Below are 22,897 nucleotides of genomic sequence, written 5' to 3' on the forward strand. Positions count from 1 at the left end.
ATCCCCCCAAACCGCCCCCCGGGGCCGCAGCCGCCACCGAGCACGGGCTATGAACAACTCTGCCGCTGTTTATTCCAGAAAAGTGAAACTGTACAAAATGGCCGTCAGCGGCGGTGGGGCTCAATCCTCCTCTTCCTCCTCCTCTTCATCCTGGTTGATCTGGAAGTAGCGCAGCTCGTAGCTCTCCTTGCTGTTGGCCACCACGCGCAGCCAGTCCCGCAGGTTGTTCTTCTTCAGGTACTTCTTGGTCAGGTATTTGAGGTACCTGTGGGAGAACCATGGCTGACAGTGGTGCCCCTCTGCCCCCTGCCAGCTATTTTGGCCATTAAATCCTTATTTCTGTGGGCTCCCACCTCCAGAAGGACCAACACATCCCACCGGCCACCTCCTGGCAAAGCTCCTGCCGGGAAACACTGCAACCAGGGGAATCGCATCACAATGCCATGACACAGATCCTGGGGGATCATTCCCGCCCCAACAAGGCTGCGACCCCCGTGCCTTGTACCCACCCCACAGGGAATCTGCACTGGGATGGTGAATACCCACTGCTGGGATGTGCCAGGTGCGGCACCGACGTGGACCAACAGCGTTGGGAGAAAGGCGGGTGCTCACAGGGCAGGGCACGCCCACCGCCCACACAGCTCTGCTCTTCCCACAGCTCTGCATGCCCAGCCAGTCCCTGAGCCACCTCTGCCATGGCACAACCCCAGTTTGTCGATGCCGGTCCCCAGGACATGCAGCCAGGACAAGTGGGAAAAGGGCCAGAGCACCACGGGACGAGGGGAACAATCTGGGACACCCTAGCACAACCACATTTTGCCAATGCCAGCCCAAAGACAGGCAGCCAGGAGAAGGTGGCAGAGGACCGGAGCCCCACAAGATGGGGGGGGGGAACAATCTGAGAGACCTCGGTTGCAGACACCCCTAAATTCTCCACTGAGCACTTTTTGGCTGCAGCTCCCCCCACTGCCCAGCCCAGCAGCCTTCCCAGGTGGAATATCAAACACATTCCTCTCTCATACATCATTTGGGGAGAGCAGCCACTCAGCGAGTGCCAGGTAGCACAAATCCCAGCACAACTTCTACACTGAGACATCTCTTCCCTGCTAGCCCTCTCTCAGTGCACACTGACCATCTCCTGCCAAAAGCCATCTGTGGCCACACTGACCAACTGGCCCCAGCGGTACACGAGCCTGCCCCACCTCACCTCTTGGAGAACGGCACCTCTGACGTGACCGTGATCTTGCTCTTGCTCCTCTCGATGGTCACCACGCCCCCACCCAGGTTTCCTGCTTTGCCATTCACCTTGATCCGTTCCTGCAGGAACTGCTCCTGCAAGAGGAACACAGCTGTGAGCCAGTGCCACAGCTCCCACTGGACACAGCCCCCCAGCTGGCTTGTGCCTGGTGCTTTGGAGCTGGGGAAGAGACAACAGTGCCCCCATAGCCCAGGAGAGCAGGGGAGAGCCCCTTCCTCAGGCCAGGCTAATCCACCCCATCAAAGCCACACCTGGGTGAGGTGCTCAGGCCTGAACATATCAGACTGGCATGGTGGGGATGTTCCCGACCCTCCAAGGGGACAGTCAGGACAGTGGGGTCAGGTTCCTCTGAGCTCCCCTCAGCCCCATCCTCACCCAGGCCCACGCTGGAATGTGCTTTGGACGGCCATAGGTTCATGATCTCAAACTGCAGCATCCCTGACCTCTCACATCCCTGGCATGATGGGAACTCACCGAGCAAAGATGGACAGGAAAACTGTCCATGGACAGGGACAACCCTCGTGCTTTAACCATGAAGTGTCCCAAATCCAGCCTCATGCCCAGCCTCAGCACTCCCTGCTCCTCTGCCCATGGGACGGCGCCAGGGGCGCAGGGCAGGGCCAGGGGATAGCCGGGGATGTGTGAGGCCGCCGGGAGCAGAGCATCACCCTGGGAAGGCCCCCCGAGGCGGCGGAGCCATCGCGGCTCCCCGGGGACCCCGCACTCACGAAGTTGGCGGCGTCCATGATGCCATCCTCAACGGGGTGCGTGCAGTCCAGCGTGAACTTCAGAACCTGCTTCTTCTTCTTGCCACCTTTCGCCGCGGGCTTTTTCTGCTGTAGTGGGAAAGAGAGTGAGGGAGAGTGAGAGAGAATGAGAGAGAAAGGGAGAGGGAGCGCTCTGAGGGACCGACCCCGGGTGGCGGGGAGGGGCCGGGCCAAGCTCCGGGCGGGCGGACAGGGGAAGGGCCCAGGCACGGATCGGGTTCGGGGACAGCGCGGTGGGGATGGGACTCGCCCGCCGCCCGCCTCCACGACCCGCATGGGCGGCGGGCGTCGCGTGGGGCCCCGGGAAGGCGCGGGCTGGGCCCGGCCGCACGCGGAGAAGAGCGGGCGGGGGCAGGCGGCGTGGCTCGGGCAGGCGGCGGGGCCGCGGGGGGTGGCGGGGGCTCGGGGCGGGGCGGGGGTGCCCCGGTGGCGGCGGGGGGAGGCTCGGGGGGGCCGCGGCCGGTGCCGGTCTCGCGCTCACTCACCGCGGGCGCCATGGCGGCTCCGCGCGGGGCAGAAAGGGAGCGCGCGCCGTGCGCCTGCGCACAACCACGCTCGGGCCGCCCCAGCCGAGCGCCGACAGCATCGATCGCTTCCGGTCCCACCCGCGCACGGCGTCTGAGAGCGGACAGCGCTGCCTGGCCGGGCGCGGGGCCGGGCTGGGGGCGGGGCTCTGAGGGGGCGGGGCCTGAGGGGCGCGGGCGGGCCCGGCCGGGAGCGGGGGCGGAGCCTCGGGGGCGGGGAGCAGCACGTGGGGGGCGCGTGCGCTGCGCCCCTGCACCGCCCGCGGAGAGACCCCGCCCCCGCCTCAGCGTGCGCGGAGTGACCCCCGGCACCCCGGAGATCCTCACTGTGCCCGGAGTGACCCCCGGCACCCCGGAGATCCTCACTGTGCCCGGAGTGACCCCCGGCACCCCGGAGATCCTCACTGTGCCCGGAGTGACCCCCGGCACCCCGGAGATCCTCACTGTGCCCGGAGTGACCGCCGGCACCCCGGAGATCCTCACTGTGCCCGGAGTGACCCCCGGCACCCCGGAGATCCTCACTGTGCCCGGAGTGACCCCCGGCACCCCGGAGATCCTCACTGTGCCCGGAGTGACCCCCGGCACCCCGGAGATCCTCACTGTGCCCGGAGTGACCCCCGGCACCCCGGAGATCCTCACTGTGCCCGGAGTGACCCCCGGCACCCCGGAGATCCTCACTGTGCCCGGAGTGACCGCCGGCACCCCGGAGATCCTCACTGTGCCCGGAGTGACCCCCGGCACCCCGGAGATCCTCACTGTGCCCGGAGTGACCCCCGGCACCCCGGAGATCCTCACTGTGCCCGGAGTGACCCCCGGCACCCCGGAGATCCTCACTGTGCCCGGAGTGACCCCCGGCACCCCGGAGATCCTCACTGTGCCCGGAGTGACCCCCGGCACCCCGGAGATCCTCACTGTGCCCGGAGTGACCGCCGGCACCCCGGAGATCCTCACTGTGCCCGGAGTGACCCCCGGCACCCCGGAGATCCTCACTGTGCCCGGAGTGACCCCCGGCACCCCGGAGATCCTCACTGTGCCCGGAGTGACCCCCGGCACCCCGGAGATCCTCACTGTGCCCGGAGTGACCCCCGGCACCCCGGAGATCCTCACTGTGCCCGGAGTGACCCCCCGGCACCCCGGAGATCCTCACTGTGCCCGGAGTGACCCCCGGCACCCCGGAGATCCTCACTGTGCCCGGAGTGACCCCCCGGCACCCCGGAGATCCTCACTGTGCCCGGAGTGACCGCCCGGCACCCCGGAGATCCTCACTGTGCCCGGAGTGACCCCCGGCACCCCGGAGATCCTCACTGTGCCCGGAGTGACCGCCCGGCACCCCGGAGATCCTCACTGTGCCCGGAGTGACCCCCCGGCACCCCGGAGATCCTCACTGTGCCCGGAGTGACCCCCCGGCACCCCGGAGATCCTCACTGTGCGCAGAGTGACCTCCTGGCACCCCGGGACTCCTCACTGTGTGCAGAGTGACCCCCTCGCATCCTGGGACCCTCAGTGTGCGTGGAATGACCCCCTGGCATCCTGGGACTCCTCACTGTGTCCGGAGTGACCCCCTGGCACCCCAGGACTCCTCACTGTGCCCTGAGTGACCCCCTAGCACCCCGGGGAGCCTCACTGCACATGGGGTGACCCAGCACCACGGGAAGCCTCGGTACGCACAGAGTGACCCCAGGGCTCTCACTGTGCACAGGGTGACTGACACCCGCGGCCCAGGGCTCCTCGCTGTGCATAGGGTGACCCCCGCTCCTCCTGCGGGCTATCACCAGGCCATGCAGATGGCCATGTCCCCGCAGCCTGGGTGATCCCGTGGCTACGCAGTCCCGTGTCCCCACACGCCGAGGGCCGTCCCTGCCGCAGGGCCCCGAGGAGCGCACGGGGCTATTTTTGGGCCGTGGCGTGGCAGCCGATCGCCAGTGCCAGGGGGCCCCACGTCACAGGGTTGGCCAGGCCCTGCCGCCTCGGCATCGCTCTCATTCCTGCCGGCACACGGTGAGCAGCAGCACAGCTCGGCTCGGATCCCCCGGCCTACAGACAGGGAGAGGTAAAGCCTTCACCTGGCCAGGACACACCTGTGCCCAGAACGGGGACTCCCGGCATGTGGGGCACCTGGCTGCCTTCAGAGCCAGGCTGCCATCGTAGGGCACATGCCTGGGCAGGGCTCACCCCATTGTAGGGAATGCTTCCTCCGGGGGGACACCCTGTCCTGCAGGAACCCCCGGCCCTGTCCTGCGGGATGCTCTGCTGCAGGGGATGCTCCTTTGTTGGGGACAGCCCATCCCAGGGGATACTCCTGCTCTGGGGAACACACACCAGGGGGACAGCTCACTGCGGGAACCATTCCACCCGGCCCTGCAGCCCTCAGCCTGTGATACCAGGGGAAGGGGCACGCTGGGGGCAGCCTCGTGCCACGCAGCTCATAACCTAAAAATAGTCAGCAGCTCACAGGCCCTGGGGCTGGATTAGTCCTTTCTGTGGCAGCCACAGTGCTCGCACAAACTGGTGCCACACAGGGTCTCTGGGCACAGTGCTTGGCTCTCAACCCCAGAGATGGCGGGCGGCATTTTCTCCCCACTGGGGAGCTGCTCGGAGCTGGAGAAGGCCAACTGCCACCCGCTGGTGTGCCTGCTCTGCCACGAGCCCTACCAGCACCCCTGCCTGCTCGACTGCTACCACAACTTCTGCGCCAGCTGCCTGCGAGGCCGCGCCAGCGATGGCCGCCTGCGTTGCCCACTCTGCGGGTAAGGGACAGCCCTGTCTGGGGCACGCCAGGATTAGGGGCACAGCACAGGGCTGGAAGATTGGCACAGCACTGCTCCCTGCATCCCCAAAACTGGCCTGGGTGGGTGTTCCTATTCTTGTCCCCATCCCATCCCATCCCTGCAGGCACCCCTCAGTGGTGAGGGGAGGCACAGGGCTGCCCCCTGTGGACCGGCTCCTGCAGTTCCTGGTGGACAGCTCAGCCGACAGCGAGGAGGACGTGCAGTGTGCCAACTGTGACCAGTGCTGCACCAAGGCGGTGAGGGCAGCGGGGTGAACAGGCGGGTGGGCAGAGCTCCCCTGCCAGGGCAATGCCTGCCACCAGCTGTGTCCCCTCACACAGGAGCTGGACACCATGTACTTCTGCAACACCTGTGGGCAGCCCCTCTGTGCCCCGTGCCGTGAGGAGACCCACCGTGCCAGGATGTTCGCCCGCCACGAGATCGTTTCCCTCTCCAAGCGCACCAAAGACATCCACAAGAAGTGCCGTGAGTGCCATGCCAGGCTGCCCCATGCCATGCTATGCTGCACTGCACCATGCCAGGCTATGCCATGTCCCTGTTCCCTGCAGCGCTGCACGAGGAGCCCTACATCATGTTCTCCACTGAGAAGAAGTCCATGCTCTGCATCAACTGCTTCAGGGACATGCAGGGGTGAGTAGCCCCAGCCCCATCCTTGCTGTGTGCCCCATCCTGTGCTTTGCCTTGATGTCTGTGCCTGCAGGGAGAGCCGGGCACACTGCATCGACATTGAGACGGCGTACATGCAGGGCTGCCAGCGGCTGGACCAGGCAGTGATGGTGGGCAGGGCTGGGGGGTGGGGGGGTGGTGTGGAGGTGCAGTGCTGTCCCCCGCGCTGCAGCCACCCCGCCACCCCGGGCAGGCTGTGAAGGAACTGCAGACATCCACGCGTGAGGCCATTGTCCTGCTCAAGGCCATGATCGAGGAGGTTCGCAACAGTGCAAGTGAGGAGGAGGCGGCCATCAACTCCCTCTTCAGCCGCATGCAGGTGCGAGGCAGCCACCTGCACATCAAGCCTTGTGCCTGCGGGACAGAGCTGGGGCAGTGGGAAGGGACTGGGGTGGCTGCAGGACACAGGGCAGCTGTGCCATTTGCAGGAGCAGCTCTCAGAGAGGAAGAAGACGCTCCTGAAAGCTGTGCAGAGGTGAGGGACCATGGGCTGAGCCCTGTCCCAGGGCTGTCCCTGCTTCCCAAGGTGTTTTGGGATGCCTGGGGCTGGATGGCTCCCTGGGATCCTGCAAAGGCTGTGCCATGCCCTGCTCTGCTGCAGCCAGCACGAGGAAAAGGAGAAGGCATTCAAGGAGCAGCTCGCCCACCTTGCCTCCCTGCTGCCCACACTGCAGGTAGGGCCTCACACCAGGCAAGGACATCCTGACACCAAAGCCAGGCAGTGACAGACCCCCTCCACACACACAGGTCCATCTGGTGACCTGCTCGGCCTTCCTGAGCTCTGCCAACAAAGCCGAGTTCCTGGACCTGGGCTATGTGAGTGTTGACAGCACTGCAGGGTGGTCGGAGCATCCTGCAGCAGTGCTGAGTTCATGGGCAAGGTGCTGGGCACCCCTCACCATGCCGGGCACCCCTCACCACGCTTCATCGCTGCCTTTCAGCAACTGATGGAGAGGCTGCAGAGGATTGTCAAGCTGCCACACCGCCTGCGGCCAGCCCAGACCAGCAAGGTAGAGCCCTGCCTGCAGTGCCTGTGGGCAGTGCCAGCTGCCAGCTCTGCCCCAGCCCCAGCCACAACTCTCCTCTCTTGCCCCCCAGATCAACAGCGAGTACCGGGCAGAGTTTGCCCGCTGCCTGGAGCCCCTCCTGATGCTCAGCCCCCGCCGCTCCGTGGTGGGCAGCGCTGGCGGCATCGGTCCTGGCATCACTGGCATGAACATGTGAGGTGCTAGGATCACACCCAGGGCACATGTGCTACTGTGTCCCCTGCCACGTGCCACACTGCACAGCCCCCTCAGCATCTCGCCATGCCAAGCTTGCCCCTGCTGCTGCCCTTGAGCCTGTCACCTCAGTAGTGGTACCAGGACAGCACAGGCACAGCTGCACTGATGAACAACAGGCTTCAAGTGACACTTCTGGGAAGTGGGGTGGGTGGCTGCAGGGCGGGCAGCAGCAGGGCTGGCACCCAGGGGCCTGATTGAGCCTCACTCTGTTCCCCAGCCCAGCCCCTGCCACGGTCCCTGGAGGGCCCTGCCCCCCCTCTCATGGGTGCTCCACCTGGGCCAGCTCCTGCTCGCCCACATGCCCGTGATGCTGCAGCCTCTTTGCCCGCCACTATTTTTATCAGAATTTCAGGGAAGTGCTCGGCCATTCTTCACCCAGGATATATTTAGGCCTATTGATGTCACGGCAGCACCAGCCCTGCCAGGCCCTCCTGGCCAGAGAGGACAAACAGGCACTGCCGCCCCATGGGGACCGCTCCTCGCCCCCAGCCAGGCTTGGCACTGCAGGGTGGCTGAGCTCCTGGGGGCTGCTGGCCCCAGCACAGGCAGGGGGAGCACAGCGCTGCACGGTAGGACCAATGGTGGTGGTGGTTAGCATGGGGAGACCATGGGATGGGGGGAAACACGGGCAGAAGGGCCTGCCAAGGGGCCAGGAGATACCAGCAGTGAGGGAGTGAGCTGTATCCCGCCCTTTACTAACTGGAGGGTGCCGAGCTCAGCTCTTGGCTTCTCACTGCTGCAGCTGATTCCAAAACTGCAGGAATCAGGAGAGCAGCCCACAGAAATTTAATTTTTGGGGCAACAGAAGGCACCTCTGACTGAACCTCTGTGCTCGGGTAAGGGAAGGGACATGTGGGACTGGTGCATCCCCAGGCTCACCGGAGCCAAGGGGCAGTGGGGCTGAGCTGGCGGCACAGTCCCTAGCACCTCACCCCCACTGCTGCTCACCTGCAGCATTTCACTGTCGCCTCTCCATGCAGGCTCCCCGGTGGCCAATGCTCCAAGACCCTCATGGTGCCCAGCTGTCCCCCCACCAGTGATAAAATGTCCACTGGCCCCATGGTGAAGAAGCCAACGATGCACCGGTACATCAGCACCAAGGTGCTGCTGGCCGAGGGGCGTGAGACCCCCTTTGCTGAGCACTGCCGCAACTACGAGAACACCTACCGGGTAGGGAGCGTGGGTCAAAGCAGGATGGGGCGGGACACGATGGGCCAGGTTGGTGCTGCTCATATGGCTGTGCCCCCCGGTCCCCGCAGATGCTGCAGATGGAGATCCAGGGTCTGAAGGACCAGGTGCAGGAACTGCACCGTGACCTCACCAAGCACCACTCACTCATCAAGTCGGAGATCATGAGCGAGATCCTGCAGAAGTCGCTGCAGATGGATGTGCAGATCGCAGCTCACTACTCTGCCGTGGAGATGATGCGCAGCGTCTTTGAGGAGGTACAGCTGGCACATGCTGGCGGAGCAGGGCCCCTCTGTACCATACTGCCACACACTGCCCATCTCCCTCTCCTCCTTCCAGGTTTGGGAGGAGACCTACCAGCGGGTAGCAAATGAGCAGGAGATCTATGAAGGTACTCGTGACCCCGCACTCCCTCCCTGTGCCCCCTGTGCCTGCACTGTGAGGGTGGCTGTGCCCCAGCCCACTCCTCCTGCCCCCAGCCCAGCTCCACGACTTGCTGCAGCTGCGGCAGGAGAACAGCTGCCTGAGCACCATCACCAAGCAAATCGCACCCTACGTCCGCTCCATCGCCAAAGTGAAGGAGCGGCTGGAGCCTAGGTGAGGAGTGCAGGGGCTTTCAGGGCCAAGGGGGATGTAGCTCATGGCTCACACCTGTCCCACCACAGGCTGCAGGAGCCCCAGGAGCCCAAAGAAGAACAGGCCCAGATGCTGCTCAAGATCTGTGACGACAATGAAATGCTGCCAAGGTAGGTGACAACAAGTACCTGAATGCCAAGCTCCTCCCATGCCCTTTCCCAGACATTGACCCTTCCCTTCTCCAGAGATGCCTCGCCTGGCAGCAAAAAGGGGGCTTCAGCCAGCCCCAGGGAGGGCTTCATGCCCAGGGACACCCCTGGAGACCCCTCCCCAAAAAACAAAGACTGCTGCAGGGGCCAGCAGAAGAGTGGAGCAGAGAGTGCTGCCCCTAAAGAGCCAGCACCATAGAGCCCAGTGCCAGGCATGTGGCAGAGCTGCTGGGCAGAGCTGTGCCCCAGTCACTGAGCAGCTCCTCTCACCCTGTGCCATGAGCCAAGGCAGGAAACAGCCTGGGCAGCCACGTCTGCAGCACATACAAAGACCTCAGGTGGACTTGCTCCTGAAAAACTGCCTTTGTGCTCTCCCTTGCATGTGTCAAAGTGAAATAAAAGGGTGCAGTTGTCCATGTCTGCGTGGTTCTGCAGTGCTGACAAAAGGGATCTGCTGGCTCAGGGTGCCTAGCTGCTCCTAAATCCACAACATCTGCAAATTATGGCGAAAAGTAACAACCCCCGGTGCAGGGCAGAGCCAGGGGTACATGGGCGGGTGTTGGAACATCCTGTGAAGTGCCGGGCAGCAACACAGCAATGTGGGCTGGGTGCCAGGAACAGCTGCTCCAGAGGTTCCCTGCACACCTGGGCTAGCTAAGAACTCACCAATCACTGCAGCACAGAGGGCAGGGTTTCATGGATTACTCCAGCTTTTCCCTAAAGCTTCACATGCCTTCCCCACACCCAGTAAGCTGCTGCCTCCTCACAGAGCTTCTGGTTACAGGGTTTGGGAAAAGGAAAGGTTAAGAGAAGCTGCTGGTCTCAAAAGCGCCAAGAGACGCTGAAGGTTTTGCTCAGGACGAAGTTTACCCCTTCCTTTCGGTGCCAAAGCAGCCTGCTTGGACAGAGTCTACACAGCTGGAACTGGCACTTGTGGAATTAGGATCATAGTGCATTTACTATGAAGAATAATCTGGGAATGAGGCTTTGTTTCTGTTGTCAGCACATCAAACTCAAGTGACAACTGCTTGTTTCAAAGTTCCTCTGATCAAGGACACAGCAGGAACATTACTGCCTACAAAAAAATTAGTTACAGGTTAACCTGCCCGAGGCACCACTGGCTGCAACATCAGATTGAGCTTCCCTGAGACACGAACAGCCCAAGCAGGAGCCTCTGAGTGCCCAGCACAGATCAGCACTCTCCAGCTGGTATGTTTTCACCTTTGTTCTTTTCTCCCAAGCCAAAAACCTGCTCAGCAAAGGACAAGTCACCAGCAACGGCATCAGGCAGATCCTCTGTGATCAAGCAAACCCAGTGCAGGATGAACTCTGCATCAGTTTGGATGAAAGGAGAAATGGAGGGTCGGGATTAGGGTTAAGGTCAGGGTCAGGCTCATCCCTGTGGCTGCACAGCCCCACAAGTCACTGAGTCACAATCGTGCCTCAATGCAGCACTGGAGTGTTCTGAGAACCCACCAGGAATTATAAAGGATTCCAGTTTCCATGATGGCATCAGTACCGAGAGAGACCTTCAAATAACCAGACAAAAGTTGGCAATGTTTTCTCATGGTTTTTTTTTTATAAAAAAAGAAAACCTAAACCCAAACCCAAGCCATTCTCACCAAGTGCCCCTTCCTGAGCCGTACCGCAGCACCTTCCCCATGGAACACCACAAGCTCCAAGCATGAACTGACAAGCAACTCATTTCCATTCCAGCAAGGAAGAATAATGTAGAACTCAAGAAAACAGTGAACCTCTTTGGTATATAACAACAAAGTTATACCACACAGCTCAGTGGGAACCATTTCCAAATGGTCACTACAAAAGAGCGTTAGCTAGCCCAACTCTTCTACTGGTTGGAGATTTCCCTAAAAGCATCTCCTATTTGCCCTGACATCACAGCTTTTGCCCAAAAGAGCAGGGGAGGATCTCAGGGACTAAAGCCCTTAGCAAGCCTGGCAGCTGTGGTTCTTTCACAACCCAAAATCCTGGGATCTCTGCAAGACAGAGGCAGCCTGGCAGGATAGGAAGCAGCGTGATTTGGAAGCAGGAAGAAGGAACAGAGGTGGCAGCGGGAGGCAGCAGTTGGAGCAGTGACACTGCATCCGCAGCAGCATCCGAGGGAGGAGGAGCGGACCCAGAGGCGCTCGGATCCAGCGGTACAAGGGGAGCAGCAGAACCCTCCCTGCAGACCCCAAGGCCTAGAGAGAGCCAAGCGGTGTCGTGCTGCAGGTACTCTGGTGCTCCGAGGGCAGGCAGAGCCAGAGGCTGCTCCCACGGCCGCTCCAGCTCCAGCTCAAGGAGTTGGGCCTGAGCAGATTAAAGCTGTGTCACCAGGCTCACGAGGTCAGAAAGCTTTAAAATCAAATTACGCAACAGGAACAATCTGCTGCCCAGCACCTTCCCCACCCAGGAGGGCAGTGCCGTTTTCTGGTAGAATCAGTTCCAGAGGCATTCCAAGACAATTCAGCTGCTGCAGGCAGTAGGATTCATTCTCTTTAGGGTTGCTACAGGCTAAGTTATCTGGAAGATCCCTGAATGTGCAACAAAGGACTGATCTCAAGGAGGAGGAACAAGCTTCTGATCTGTGAGTGACCCAGCAGGCTGCCCAACGCCGCAGCCCTCCACCAGCTCCTCCAGGGTGGCCGGGAAATACCAACAGGCACCTCCCAATGCCAGTACCACACAGGCACTGGGCGCAGCAGGAGCCGGGCGTTTGCTCAGCCAGTCTGGTTTTCGCCCATGTTACAGTTCCAATTTGACTCCTTTAATAAAAGGGAGACCTGACGGCACCTTCCTTTTGTACTCCAGGTACTCTTCTCCAAAGAAGTGAATGAGTGTGATCTCCTCCTCCTCGATCCGCTCCCTGAAGAAGCGCCAGGACGCCAGTGCGTAGCCCACCACACAGATGGGGTTGCAGAGCAACACCTGCAACAGATGCTGCTGGTGAGCGTCCCCTCGAGAATCCAAGGCTGCCCCAGCCCCACAGCTCATCCCCCTCCAGTAACATTGACACAGAAAAAGAAAAGATCCCAACGCTCCCTGTGAAACTTCATTAGTAGTTTCTCCCCAGAATGAAGAAAGCAGCACGCAGGCAGCACTGGCTCCACCCAGCTCTCAAAAGCTCCATGTGCCACGCTTATGGACTCTCTCCAGAGAAATACAATCCAATGCCAACCCCCACCCAGCTGCAAGAACACACAGCTCAGCTGCAGCTGGCCAGAGCTGACCCTCTAGTCAGGGAGTTTCCTTGCCCTCCAGCACAGGACTGGTGTTTGGCAGGAGCCAGGTTGAGTCTGATCACTCATGAAAGGCATTTTGACCACAGGGATAGAAAACTCTGGACACCAGCTTTAGACCAGCAGCAAATCACACCCCAAGCCTCCGAGGAGATTCTGGCTCAAACTCTGTCTCCACCACCTCTCCTTACAGCACAGAGAAAATTAAGGCAACAGGATCTTCCCAAAGATCAGATGGGGCAGAACGCTCAGGCATTCCTCATTTCCTGTGTGCCAGTGGGAGGCAGCAGAATCCATGCCCAGGCCATAGAGTGCTGTCTGCAACCCATCACAGCGCGGGCAGCACTGAGAGCAAAGACTAGGGTCATGACACAAAGTATCTGAGCACATTGGATACAGTACCTGTGTTCCAATACTCCAGTAAAACCATCCCACGTAGGACGGGTGCCGGAACCACCCATACACCCCACTTGTCACCAAAGTGTGGGTGTCAGATTTCTCGTTCTGAACGATGTGGTTGAAGTTGGAGCCGGCCGTAAGCATGGCCGCCTTCCTCAGGCAGTCCCCGAAGATTACCATCAGCAGCCCCACGGTGCTCAGCCAGGTGATCTGCTTCAGCTCTGCATGGACAGGGAGGGGCACAATGGGTTTGCACAGGTCTCGAGGGGGTGCAGGGGGCTGCTGGGCGAGTGGGCTTTGCCCCCCATCTCAAAGCAAAATGTGTGATGGCAGCAGCCATGTGCTGCCATTCCACACCAAACAGATAAAACCAGCAGCTCCTGCCTGGTGTTAGCACGATTAGTCCATAGGGCCCAGCTATAGGGGCTGAGCAAAGCCAGCACAAAGCACAGCCAAGGATACGCTCAGGCTGCTACAAAACAAGAGTGGGGAACAGCTTCCCTCTCTCAAGAATGAACAGAAGAGCACAGCCAGTTTGCCCCAGATTGGGCAAACAGCAACAGATTTTGATGACTTGATTTTATTCCTGTCAAAAGACGACACCCAGGTGTACCTAACGCGTCATTCCTGTACCACCAAGGCAGGAAAGGGCTGAAGATCCGCTGGCACAGCATATCAGAGTGGGGTGGGGGGGCTCCCCCCTGCCCTCCCGAGATCCAACCCAAGAGGCTTTGAGCACAGAGGGATTATGACCATGGCAAAGCTGCTGCAAGGCTGTCACGGGGCAGCAAGCTGAGGGTCACCTGCACTTTGCTATCAGAGAGATGGACCCCAGGCGAGCCATGTGCAGCTGGGCAGTCAGGGAGGGACAGGGTGGCCGACCTGGGAAGAAGAGCTTCTCCAGCGTGAACTCCACCCAGGAGGAGAGGGCAGCCAGGTTGTACTCGAAACTGTGGTTGAGTAGGAAGGAGTCCAGCGAGAGGCTGCGCGGGTTATTGATGGCTGTCACCAGATACTCCGAGTAGTGAAAGAGGGAGAGGGAACACATGTACCTGCGGCGGGAGGAAAGGAGGGCAGGTTTAATAGGGCGGGGGGCACGGCGCCCGCCCGGCGGCCCGGCCCGGCCCGGCCCTGCCCTTACCATCCGAAGTGGCGCCAGGCGGAGCGGCCGGCGCTCAGCAGAAGCCCGCAGCCGAAGGCGAAGCCCAGGAAGCAGGCCCGGACGGCGATCTGCAAGCACAGGGAGGGGAGAACACGCTGCCACCGCCACTCCGCGGGCCCGGGGTATCCCGACCGCCGCACCCCGGGCCCGGGACCGTCCTCCACAGCCGCATTTCACCCCGCCGCCCGCCGGGGCCACCCCCGTACCTTGTAGAGCGGCCGCGGGTAGAGGAGCAGCAGTGCCGCGTTCACGCCCGCCACGTGCAAGGCGAGAGCTAGGCGGCCGCGCAGGCCGGGACCGGCCAGCAGGGCGGGGGACGAGCCGAGTAGCAGCGGCAGGGCCGCTACCGAGGCGCCGAGCAGGAAGGAGCAAAGGCTGGCGCGGCCCTCCCGGCCCAGCCTCCCCCTCCGCGCCGCCGCCGCCATCATGGCGGCCCCGCCCCGCCCGCGTCGCCTGGGAAACGGCCCCGCCGCTCTCGCGAGAGCCCCGCCCCGCGCAGCCGCGGTAGCAGAGGAGCGGCGCCGTTCTCGCGAGAGTTGCGCGGCGGGTGCCGTGGGGCCGGCTCGGGCCGTAGCCGCCGGGGCCGCTGTCGGTCACGGAGCCGTCGGGGTTGGCAACCTTTGCGACCGTCCTGTCCCACCGCCCGCCCGGCACCGCCACCGTCACCCCTAAGCCACATCACCCAGCGGCAGGTGCAGGCGCTCCTGAAGAGCTCCAGGCGTGCTGGCCTACACCACCTTCCTGCTGCCTAAGCACCTGAACAGGGAAAACATTTTCTTATTATCTGTCCTGAATTTCCATTCTCGCAGCCTAAGGCCATTAACCCTTGTCCTCTCACTGCAGGCACGGCAGAAGAAACCAGCGCTCACCTCACTACAACCTCCTGTCAGGTAGTTTATTGTTTACTATCTCACACCCGGAACCCATTCCAGCAGGAACTGCTCTGGGGGTGCCGCTCAAACAGCCAGACTTCCTTAAAAACACGGTCGGGAGAGCCCGGCGCCACTTGGGGAGCATTGGCGGATCTGGGGGAGGGAGAAAAAGCACAATTGTTTGAAATAAAGGTGTCAGCCTTTCATTCCAGTCAATGAAACAGACTTTATTTATGCCACAGGATTCCTTAAATAACTTAGATGTGCACAGAGAACTACCTAGAGATGTCACAGACATTCAGTGCGGCCCTGGCGCGGCACGACACGTACAAAAGCTTTGGTGTGCATGGTAGGACAAACCAGCGAGTCGCACACAGCAGCACAAAGACTCACGGCCTCACACGCCCCTCAAGCCACCACACGCCTCCGTCCTGGCTCTGACACAGGCAGGAGCGTCACCAACGGGATCAAACAGTGACAACGGCTCTGGAGGCGGATGGCAAGTGCCTGGGAAGACTCCTGGAGGCTTTCAGGGAGCTTCAGCCACCCTGAAGCACAAGGTCTACGGTGCTGAGCCCATCAGCAGCAAAGCAGCGACGCCGGCAGCAGGCTGGGGCGGGCAGAGGCATGGGGCTGGCGCAGACTGGACACAAAACGAATGGGAACAACCTGGATGTTCGGCGGGCGCTGGTGGCGAGGGTGCCGGACAGGTCACTGCTGGGCAGCCTCCTGCATCTGCGCCTGCCGCTTGGCTTTGGTCTGCAGGTACCTGCCCTTCCCTTCCTCGAAGCGACGCTTCTCATCCTCTGTCTCCGTCTGAGGCCACAGAACAAATGCAAAGCCGAGGCATCAGTGTGCTGCGAGTGTGTGCAGGAGGGAAACACACCTCCCCTCACAGAGGGGGAAGCTGCCCTCTGTCAAACACACAACGTGACTACCAGTGTGCTCCTGCATCGAGCAGGAGACCTGTGCCACATATAATATTAACCAACAAACAGCCCCAGTCAGGAGCGCCACATCAGCAAAGCCCTGCCAGGATTAGGGGAGCTAAAACAGGCAGGAGGCTGGAATAGGGATACCATGGGGAGCAGAAATTAGGGATGCGTGGGGCTCCATTGCCACTCAGGGTCCCCAGGTGCAGGGCCCGCATGCAGCCTGTCCTCAACCATGAGAAAGAAGAAAATCCCCAACCTCCCCATCAGCAATTTTCAAAAGAAAAAAAATAAAACCAAACAAACCCAAAACAATAACAAAAACAAACATAAACTCCTGTGGCCTGCCCTGGAAAGTCTCATTCGTGCTCATATTTTTCTGCTGAGTAATTCAAGGGAAGAGGATTTCTTGGACAAAAAGGCCAGCTGGGCTCTGCCCCAGGAGGAGCAGGAGAGGTGATGGCCCTGCTGGCTCCAGTCCAGAGAGAAAAGCTCTTACCAGCAGCTGCGGGACAGGCAGGGGCTTCCCCTCCTTGCTCAGGGACACATAGGTGAAGAAGGCGCTGACAGCACGGTACCGCTCCCGAGGCTCATCCACAAACGGGTCAGCATCCACGAAGACTTCTATTTCCATGGACTTATTGCTTGTGAATGTCATGCGTCCTGAGACAGTGATGACGCAGCCTGTGAAGCAGAGAGGAGCTGGTGAAGGGAGCAAGGGGTCCCGCATGTTTTATGCTTAAGCTGTGTCTTAAGTGGAGCAACGGGACAAACCAAACAGGGATTAAACTTCTCTGCCAGCATGTCCTGAGCGCACACCCAAGGGAGCCAGGGTGTGGCAACAGAGAAGACCACTGTGCCTGCCACCACCCTTGGTACCTTTTTTGATCTTCTCATGGAAGTTGATGGCATCCACTGAGGCAGTGACGATGTTGGTCTTGCAGTGGCGGGCAGCCACGATGCCAGCAACTTCATCCATGAGCTTCATGGTGACACCTGTGAGGGGAAGGAGAGGGTCCTGTCTCAGGGAAATCAGTGGGATTTGGGGAAAACCACACAAAAGTCAGTAAGGCCTTAGCATGGACAAAGCTATGCTGAGGAATTGGACCGGAGACTGAGTCCCAACTTCAGGAAAACCCAGTACCAGCACAAGGATTCCTGTCGGTGCCACGGCGACATCCTCACAGACCTGTGATTAAGATTTCAGTCAGCTCTGTCTCTCTCAAATTTCTCTGAGCAAACCTCACCCTTGCAAGGCAATATCAGTCCCTGTCAGAGACTGAAACAGTTCATGCCTCAAACATTGATATAAAGTTTTAAAGAAGCTGCAGCTACAGAAACCTCACTGAAGAACTTTGGACTGTAAGTCGAACTGCTGATTAGATAAAAGGAAACCTATTGTTCAGTCACCTCGGGCTGAGGGAAAGGTATGCATCCACAATAGGCCAAAGCCTCCAGCTGAGTTTGGGGGGGGGGGGGGGAGAGCAGAGCCAGGTTTACACAGACTCCCCCCAACTGGGGTGGGAGGAGGAGATTTTGGGTGCATGGTGCAGCCTCTGGTGAGAGGCAATAAACACCCATCCTGTGATTACACAAACTGGCCCAGCTGTGGAACCCCCAACCCCACAGGGCACATCCACGGGACATTCACGTGAGAGGCTTGGCCTCACAGGACTGCATGCGATGCAACAAGACCCAGAGTCTGCTGTGAGAGACTGCCCCCCATGCCCGGACATGCCTACCTAGCCTGAGCATATATACCCATGGGATTCTATGCTTTCTGGGGGGACCTTCACCACCAAGACGACCAGCTGGAGAGGATCAATGAACATAGCTGGGATCCACAGAGTGGTGATATTTTCCTTATTCTGTCCCTGTCACTCTTTCTGTCCCCCCACCTATTTTCTACTTCTTTCTTTCCTTCTTTCTCTCTCATATTTACCATCAAATAAAACCCTATTGTCACTGGCATATGGTCTTGTTTGCACCTTAATTCAGGCAGAGGCATTCCTAAGAACCTTAAAACAGGATCATAACAGTCCCACAAACCTCCAAACAGCTCTGAGCCATGTTGGTTGTTTTTTAATGGACATAATTAGGTGTGTGTTATCCCAGCCCTCAGAAAACACACCTCTCCCTAGGCTTACACCACACATGCCAGCCCTGCAGGTGATGGGCACTGCCAGCCAAGAGGAAATGACTTCAGCTAATTGCAGCCACACGCTGGGTGTTTGTACTCCGGGATTTGCAATCTCAGAGGCAATGACAAAACTGTAGGATTTACAGGTCGAGTACATGAGTTTTTGGGGCACAAAAAAAGATGAAGCTTTCATCTCAGCTGAAGCAACTCTGGCCCTGACAGTCAAGGCAAAGGGGCCTGTGTGCCTCCAGAGGCAGAGCCCACCAAAAACACTGAGTCACTCTCCAACCACACTTTGCTCCATGGAAAAGCCACCTGGACCTGCCACCCAGCTGCTGCGCAGGGCAGTGCTCACTCACCTCCGTGCACAAAGCCCAGCAGCGTGCAGTCCGATGGGCCCACCAGGTGGATCAGGCTGGACTGGCTGTAGCCAACAGTGTGTGGCTCTGGTTAGAGAGCAAAGCAAGGTGAGAACTGCTCAGCTGGCACCCATACACCCCCATATACCCCCGTCTAAAGCTGTCCAAAGGAAGAAAATATGGAGCTGGCTTGTACAAAGCTGAACTATTTTGAAACCAGTGGTTAAACCAGGCTGGAGAAGTTCCAAGAGCAGAGCAGAGACTGTTCACCACCTGATGGGTTGCTGCCTCCCTCTAATCCCCACCCATCCACTTTATTGTAGCTCAGCTCATTTCTTTCTTTTCAAGCTTTCAAAGAGCATGAAAGCAAACAGGAGCAAACTGGGTCACACGGCTGTCTGCTTCCCGCTCAGCTGAACCTGCCAGACCCTGCTGCACAGAGCCCTGTTCTCCCCTTGGTGGGAAGACCGTCACCCTCATCCCCCCCAACCCTGGCACATAATGGTGACCCCTGTCCCACCACAACCTCCAGGTGACAGAAGTCACACCCCCAAACTCCCAGCAGAAGGAAATCCTCTCTCAGAAGTGGCTGTGTTTTCTATCTAATGGGAGGTGTTAAAGAAGCTCAGAGGAGGGAAAAGCAGCCAAGTCCCACTCAGGGTGACCACCCATGCAGCAGTGCCCACCAAGCCTTACCTTTTGTCTGCCTATCTGTGAGCAGAGAGGACAGAGGGGAAAAAAGCATTTGAGCAACTTTCATCCCCCATCACCTCCCCCAACATTCCCCACGTGCCACCTCTCCACCTCTGCCTGAAGACCCCAGCCAGGCCTAGAGGCCACCTTTGCCCAGCACTTGCCTTTACCCCTTGCTGAGCAAAACCACCTCTAGCTGCACACAAGCGCACAAGGGATGCAAGGAGTGATACAGGAACCGGGTTTTGGAGAGGAGATCTCACCCACCAGCCCCGGCAGGGCATTACAGGTATCCATTCAGCTCCCCTTCCACTCACACACTGTGGCTCCAAATTCCCGTCCCCATCCCTGGTGCGGTGTTTCAGAACGCACACTTGCAGCTACAGGGCCCTGGGGATGGCTGGAGTTGCCCTGGGGACCAGTATGGCCTCCCAGTACTGCTGGGCAATTTGCATTGGCTACACACTGCCCGTGTTACCTGGGTTGATGACAGGTAAGATCACATCACCATTTCTCTGCTTAGTTTCCAGCCGATCCAGCTTTTGCTCCTCGTAACGCTTCTTCCCCTCGTCCTCCTGCTCCTTTCTCGCATACTGGAATAGAAGGCTGGTAAGAAGGGGGTTGGCAAAGCCACTGGCACAGCTGGGAGTGCCAGCAGGGCCAGGTTAGTGCCATTCCCCAGAGAGAACAAGTTCCAGTTTTGAGGGACCCAAGCGAGCTGTCCTACCTGGATGGGGGGAACCTCAAGGACCTTATTCACATTCTTCAGGGACAGTGGCACATACCACAGTGTCGCCTTGTTCGTCACCTTCTTTGCCCCTGGAGGAGAAGGGGGCAGCAGGTGATGTTGCCAAGGCCAGCGGTGCTGTACCTGCCATCGGTCTGGGGTCGGGCACACACCAGCAATGCCACTGGCATTGGTGGCCCCTTGCCCTGCTGGCTGCTGCCAGGCTATAGCTTGCAGCGGATGCGATAATGCGCTTTTGGGAAGGTGTCCCAGCAAGTGGAACTGGTTGTCACAGCAACAGCAGGAAAAGGGACTTTTTCAGGCCAAAGAAAGCCACAGGCAGCAAATCAGGCAGGAAGAGCTACCAGCAGATTTTGCTGTTCTTCACTACAATGGAACCATAAACCCCAGGGAGCCTGCCTGGCCTCCCCCCTCAGCACCAGCCCTCCCTGCACCCCCAGCTCTGTCAATAAACACGCTAGTTCTCCCCTCTGCCGAATGCTGCCAGTGACAGAGCAGAGGATGGGGTCACCACTGCGAGCTCTCAGCTTAACACCATTATTCCTGGAGTTTTGGAACACAGCCACCAGCAGCCACCCACCTGTTAAAATGTTTTCAGACATCACGTTGACCTGAACCTCCACAGAGTGCCGGGAGGTGTAGGTGATCTCAGCACTGACGTTGGCTACCTCACCGATGCACATGGGCGAGAGGAAGTCCGTCCGCTCCACCCGTGCCAGTGCAGCCACACAGGGCTCCTGGGGAGGGTGAGACAGCCAAAGTACTGATCACAGCCACGCCACGCAGGACCACAGCTGGCGGCTCCCTGAGACCAGCCAAACTGGCCATGCCATGTGCGGCTCCGATTCTTCAACCGCCACCTTATCAGCCACTGGCCACGCTTCCTTCCCCATCTGTAACCAACACCAGCGTTGCCCCGACTCGCCTTTCTCGGGAGTTAAAACATTTACAGCAATAATGAGCAATAATGTCTCTGCTGGTAAACCACAATTTCAGCAGAATGCTTCTAGCTACTGGGACCGTGCCCCAGCTGCAGCCAGAGACACCAGTGGTTTGCATGCAGGAGCAAACAAACACTTCCAGTGCGGGACTCCTGCTGCCCCTGAGATGCGGTGGGGGGCCAAGGCTGGCAGGCACTCTGGCACCTACTCACCCCGGCCTGGGAGTTGCAGTGGCGGGTGCTGATGATGGCTCCTGCCTCCTCGATCATCTTCAGGATGGTTCCCCCGTGGACATTCCCCGCGATATTGGCATCATCTGGGCGCATAATCCTGCCGAAGGAGGCACATGAGACCTCACAACCCCTGCCGCGCCCCCAGCCCGGTCCCGGTGCGGCTGCCCGGAGGCAGCGCATCGCCCACCGGCTGAGCTGCCGGGCCATCGCTGCTCGCACGCGGCCTCCTGTGAGCGGCAGTGGAAACTGCTCCGAATTACCGCTGGGAGCGGAAGGAAGCAGGGCGCCTCTGCCGGGGCAGCCGGCGCCTCACCGGGGCCGCACCCCGCCGGGCCCCGCTGCGGCACAGACCGAACCGGGCACGTGCCGCTGCTCCACGCGGCCTCCCGGCAGCAGCCGCCCTTTCTGCCAACGGTGAATAACGGCCCCGGGCGGCGCTGAGGCAGCGGCTGCTCCCCGGCCCGGACAGGAGCTGCTGTTTCAGAGCGACCGTGCCCGGGAGCCGCGGGGACACAGGCGGGAGAACGGCGGCTGCCCTTCCCGCTCCCAGCCCCCGCAGAACGGAGCACGGGCGCGGCGTTCCTGCGCTCTGCCCGTGGCCGGTGTCACTGGCAGCGTAACCAAGGCGGGCGGTGCCGCCGATGCCGGCAGCAGGGCGGGCAACATCTCGGTTGAGAGACCGGCACCCGCCCGCGGCCCCCAGCGCGCCCGCCTCCCTGCCCAGCCCTGCCCGGGCCCCCGGCCGTGACAGGGCCGTACCTGGACACCTGGATGGCGGCTGGGCTCGGGCCCGCGGCCCCCAGCTCCGACATGGCGGCACCGGCGCCCCGCCCGCAGCGGCGCTGCGGCACGGCCGTGCTTGGCCACGCCCCGCCGCGCCCCGGACACCGCCCCGGACATCGCCCCGGACACCGACCCGGACACCGCCCCGCCATTGGCGGGCAGCACGCGCCTCGCCCCCGCGCGGGGAGGAGCGCCGGGGCCGCGGGGAGCCGGGGCAGGGGGCGACTCCGGTGCTGCCCGCGGAGTCGTGTGACCCCACCGGGACTGGGGTCCCTCCGCCGCCCCGGGAGTGCCCTGTCAGCGCGGGGACTCGTGGGAGCCAGGGTCTTCGGGTCGGCACGGGCAGCACTCCCCCCCGCCCGCGTTCCCGGCGCCGTCGGTTCTCTCCGGTTGGGACACAGCTCCCCCGGTCACCCACGGATTTTGGGTCGGGTTGTGGCGACGGTCCCGAGCAGGCAGTGATAACTCGCAGTGGAACGCACGCAGGGTCCGGAGGGGGTCCATGATGCGGGCCCGGGGGTGCCCGGAGCCGCGGCACTCACGGCTTCGCCGACGGCGAGCTCTCGGCTCTCGTTGATGCGAGAGCGGCGGCGCGTCTCCGTGAGGGACCGGAGGGTCGGCGGGCAGAGGGGCGCGAGGGTTAGGGAATGCCGAAGCTCTCACCTTGCACGGCTCGGCAGAGGCAGTAGGGAGGCGCAGGAGCCGGGGCGCCTGCAGCGCGACGCCCGGCGGGGACATGGTGCTCCCGCGCTCCGGGCCGCTACCGGCTTTATGAGCCGCCGGCGGGGCAGGGCGGGAGGACTGGGCCGGGAGGGCGGGGGGCAGGCAGGGAAGGAGGCGGGCAGGGCGGCCTCGCCGCTGTCCTCGGTGCTGATCGAGAGGCACCGCCGCTGACCGCGGTCCTGACTGCGGGGGGGGTCCCCGCCTGCCCGCCCACGCCGCCCGCTGCATGTCCCCGTCCCCGCGGCAGCGGTCGCCGCTGCCCGCGCTGCCCACGGACCCGCCGTCGGTTCCCGTGGTGCCGACACCCCGCGGCCGGCTGAGGCGGGGCAGCTGCCCGCCCAGCGCCCCCCGTTCTGCCTGCCCTGCCAGGACCGGCAGCGCACGTCGGGCCTGCCGGAGGAGCCCATCTTTGC

General features: G+C 61.0%; 4 protein-coding genes across 4 annotated transcripts; 1 reads left to right on the forward strand and 3 right to left on the reverse strand.

Annotated features, from left to right (window-relative positions):
* Positions 1–48: 48 nt before the first annotated feature.
* On the reverse strand, positions 49–2,618 carry RPL22 (ribosomal protein L22). The gene is made up of 4 exons (XM_082295730.1): positions 2,511–2,618; positions 1,987–2,094; positions 1,208–1,332; positions 49–265 (listed from the first exon to the last, which is right to left on the reverse strand). Exons 1-4 carry the CDS (start codon positions 2,520–2,522, stop codon positions 121–123), a joined length of 390 nt encoding a protein of 129 aa, XP_082151856.1. The 5' UTR covers positions 2,523–2,618; the 3' UTR covers positions 49–120.
* Positions 2,619–5,105: 2,487 nt separating this feature from the next.
* Positions 5,106–9,623, forward strand: RNF207 (ring finger protein 207; the record flags this gene model as incomplete). Its single annotated transcript, XM_082295857.1, has 17 exons — positions 5,106–5,296; positions 5,442–5,574; positions 5,659–5,803; positions 5,887–5,968; positions 6,039–6,114; positions 6,198–6,323; positions 6,433–6,479; positions 6,606–6,678; positions 6,752–6,820; positions 6,946–7,014; positions 7,103–7,224; positions 8,268–8,457; positions 8,547–8,732; positions 8,815–8,866; positions 8,955–9,072; positions 9,141–9,221; positions 9,297–9,623. 17 exons carry the CDS (start codon positions 5,106–5,108, stop codon positions 9,457–9,459), a joined length of 1,923 nt encoding a protein of 640 aa, XP_082151983.1. The 3' UTR covers positions 9,460–9,623.
* Positions 9,624–10,875: 1,252 nt separating this feature from the next.
* Positions 10,876–14,488, reverse strand: ICMT (isoprenylcysteine carboxyl methyltransferase; the record flags this gene model as incomplete). The annotated part of the gene is made up of 5 exons (XM_082295729.1): positions 10,876–12,188; positions 12,902–13,119; positions 13,781–13,950; positions 14,040–14,128; positions 14,267–14,488. The coding sequence occupies 5 exons, from the start codon at positions 14,486–14,488 to the stop codon at positions 12,006–12,008; spliced, it is 882 nt and encodes a 293-aa protein (XP_082151855.1). The 3' UTR covers positions 10,876–12,005.
* A 971-nt stretch (positions 14,489–15,459) lies between these two features.
* On the reverse strand, positions 15,460–21,072 carry ACOT7 (acyl-CoA thioesterase 7). Its single transcript, XM_082295676.1, has 8 exons — positions 20,958–21,072; positions 20,385–20,541; positions 19,784–19,875; positions 19,535–19,649; positions 18,364–18,450; positions 16,744–16,860; positions 16,364–16,548; positions 15,460–15,748 (listed from the first exon to the last, which is right to left on the reverse strand). Exons 1-8 carry the CDS (start codon positions 21,069–21,071, stop codon positions 15,644–15,646), a joined length of 972 nt encoding a protein of 323 aa, XP_082151802.1. The 5' UTR covers position 21,072; the 3' UTR covers positions 15,460–15,643.
* Positions 21,073–22,897: the final 1,825 nt, after the last annotated feature.

The sequence above is a fragment of the Coloeus monedula genome (assembly GCF_965178545.1).
Source record: "Coloeus monedula genome assembly, chromosome: 22".
Lineage (NCBI taxonomy): Eukaryota > Metazoa > Chordata > Aves > Passeriformes > Corvidae > Coloeus > Coloeus monedula.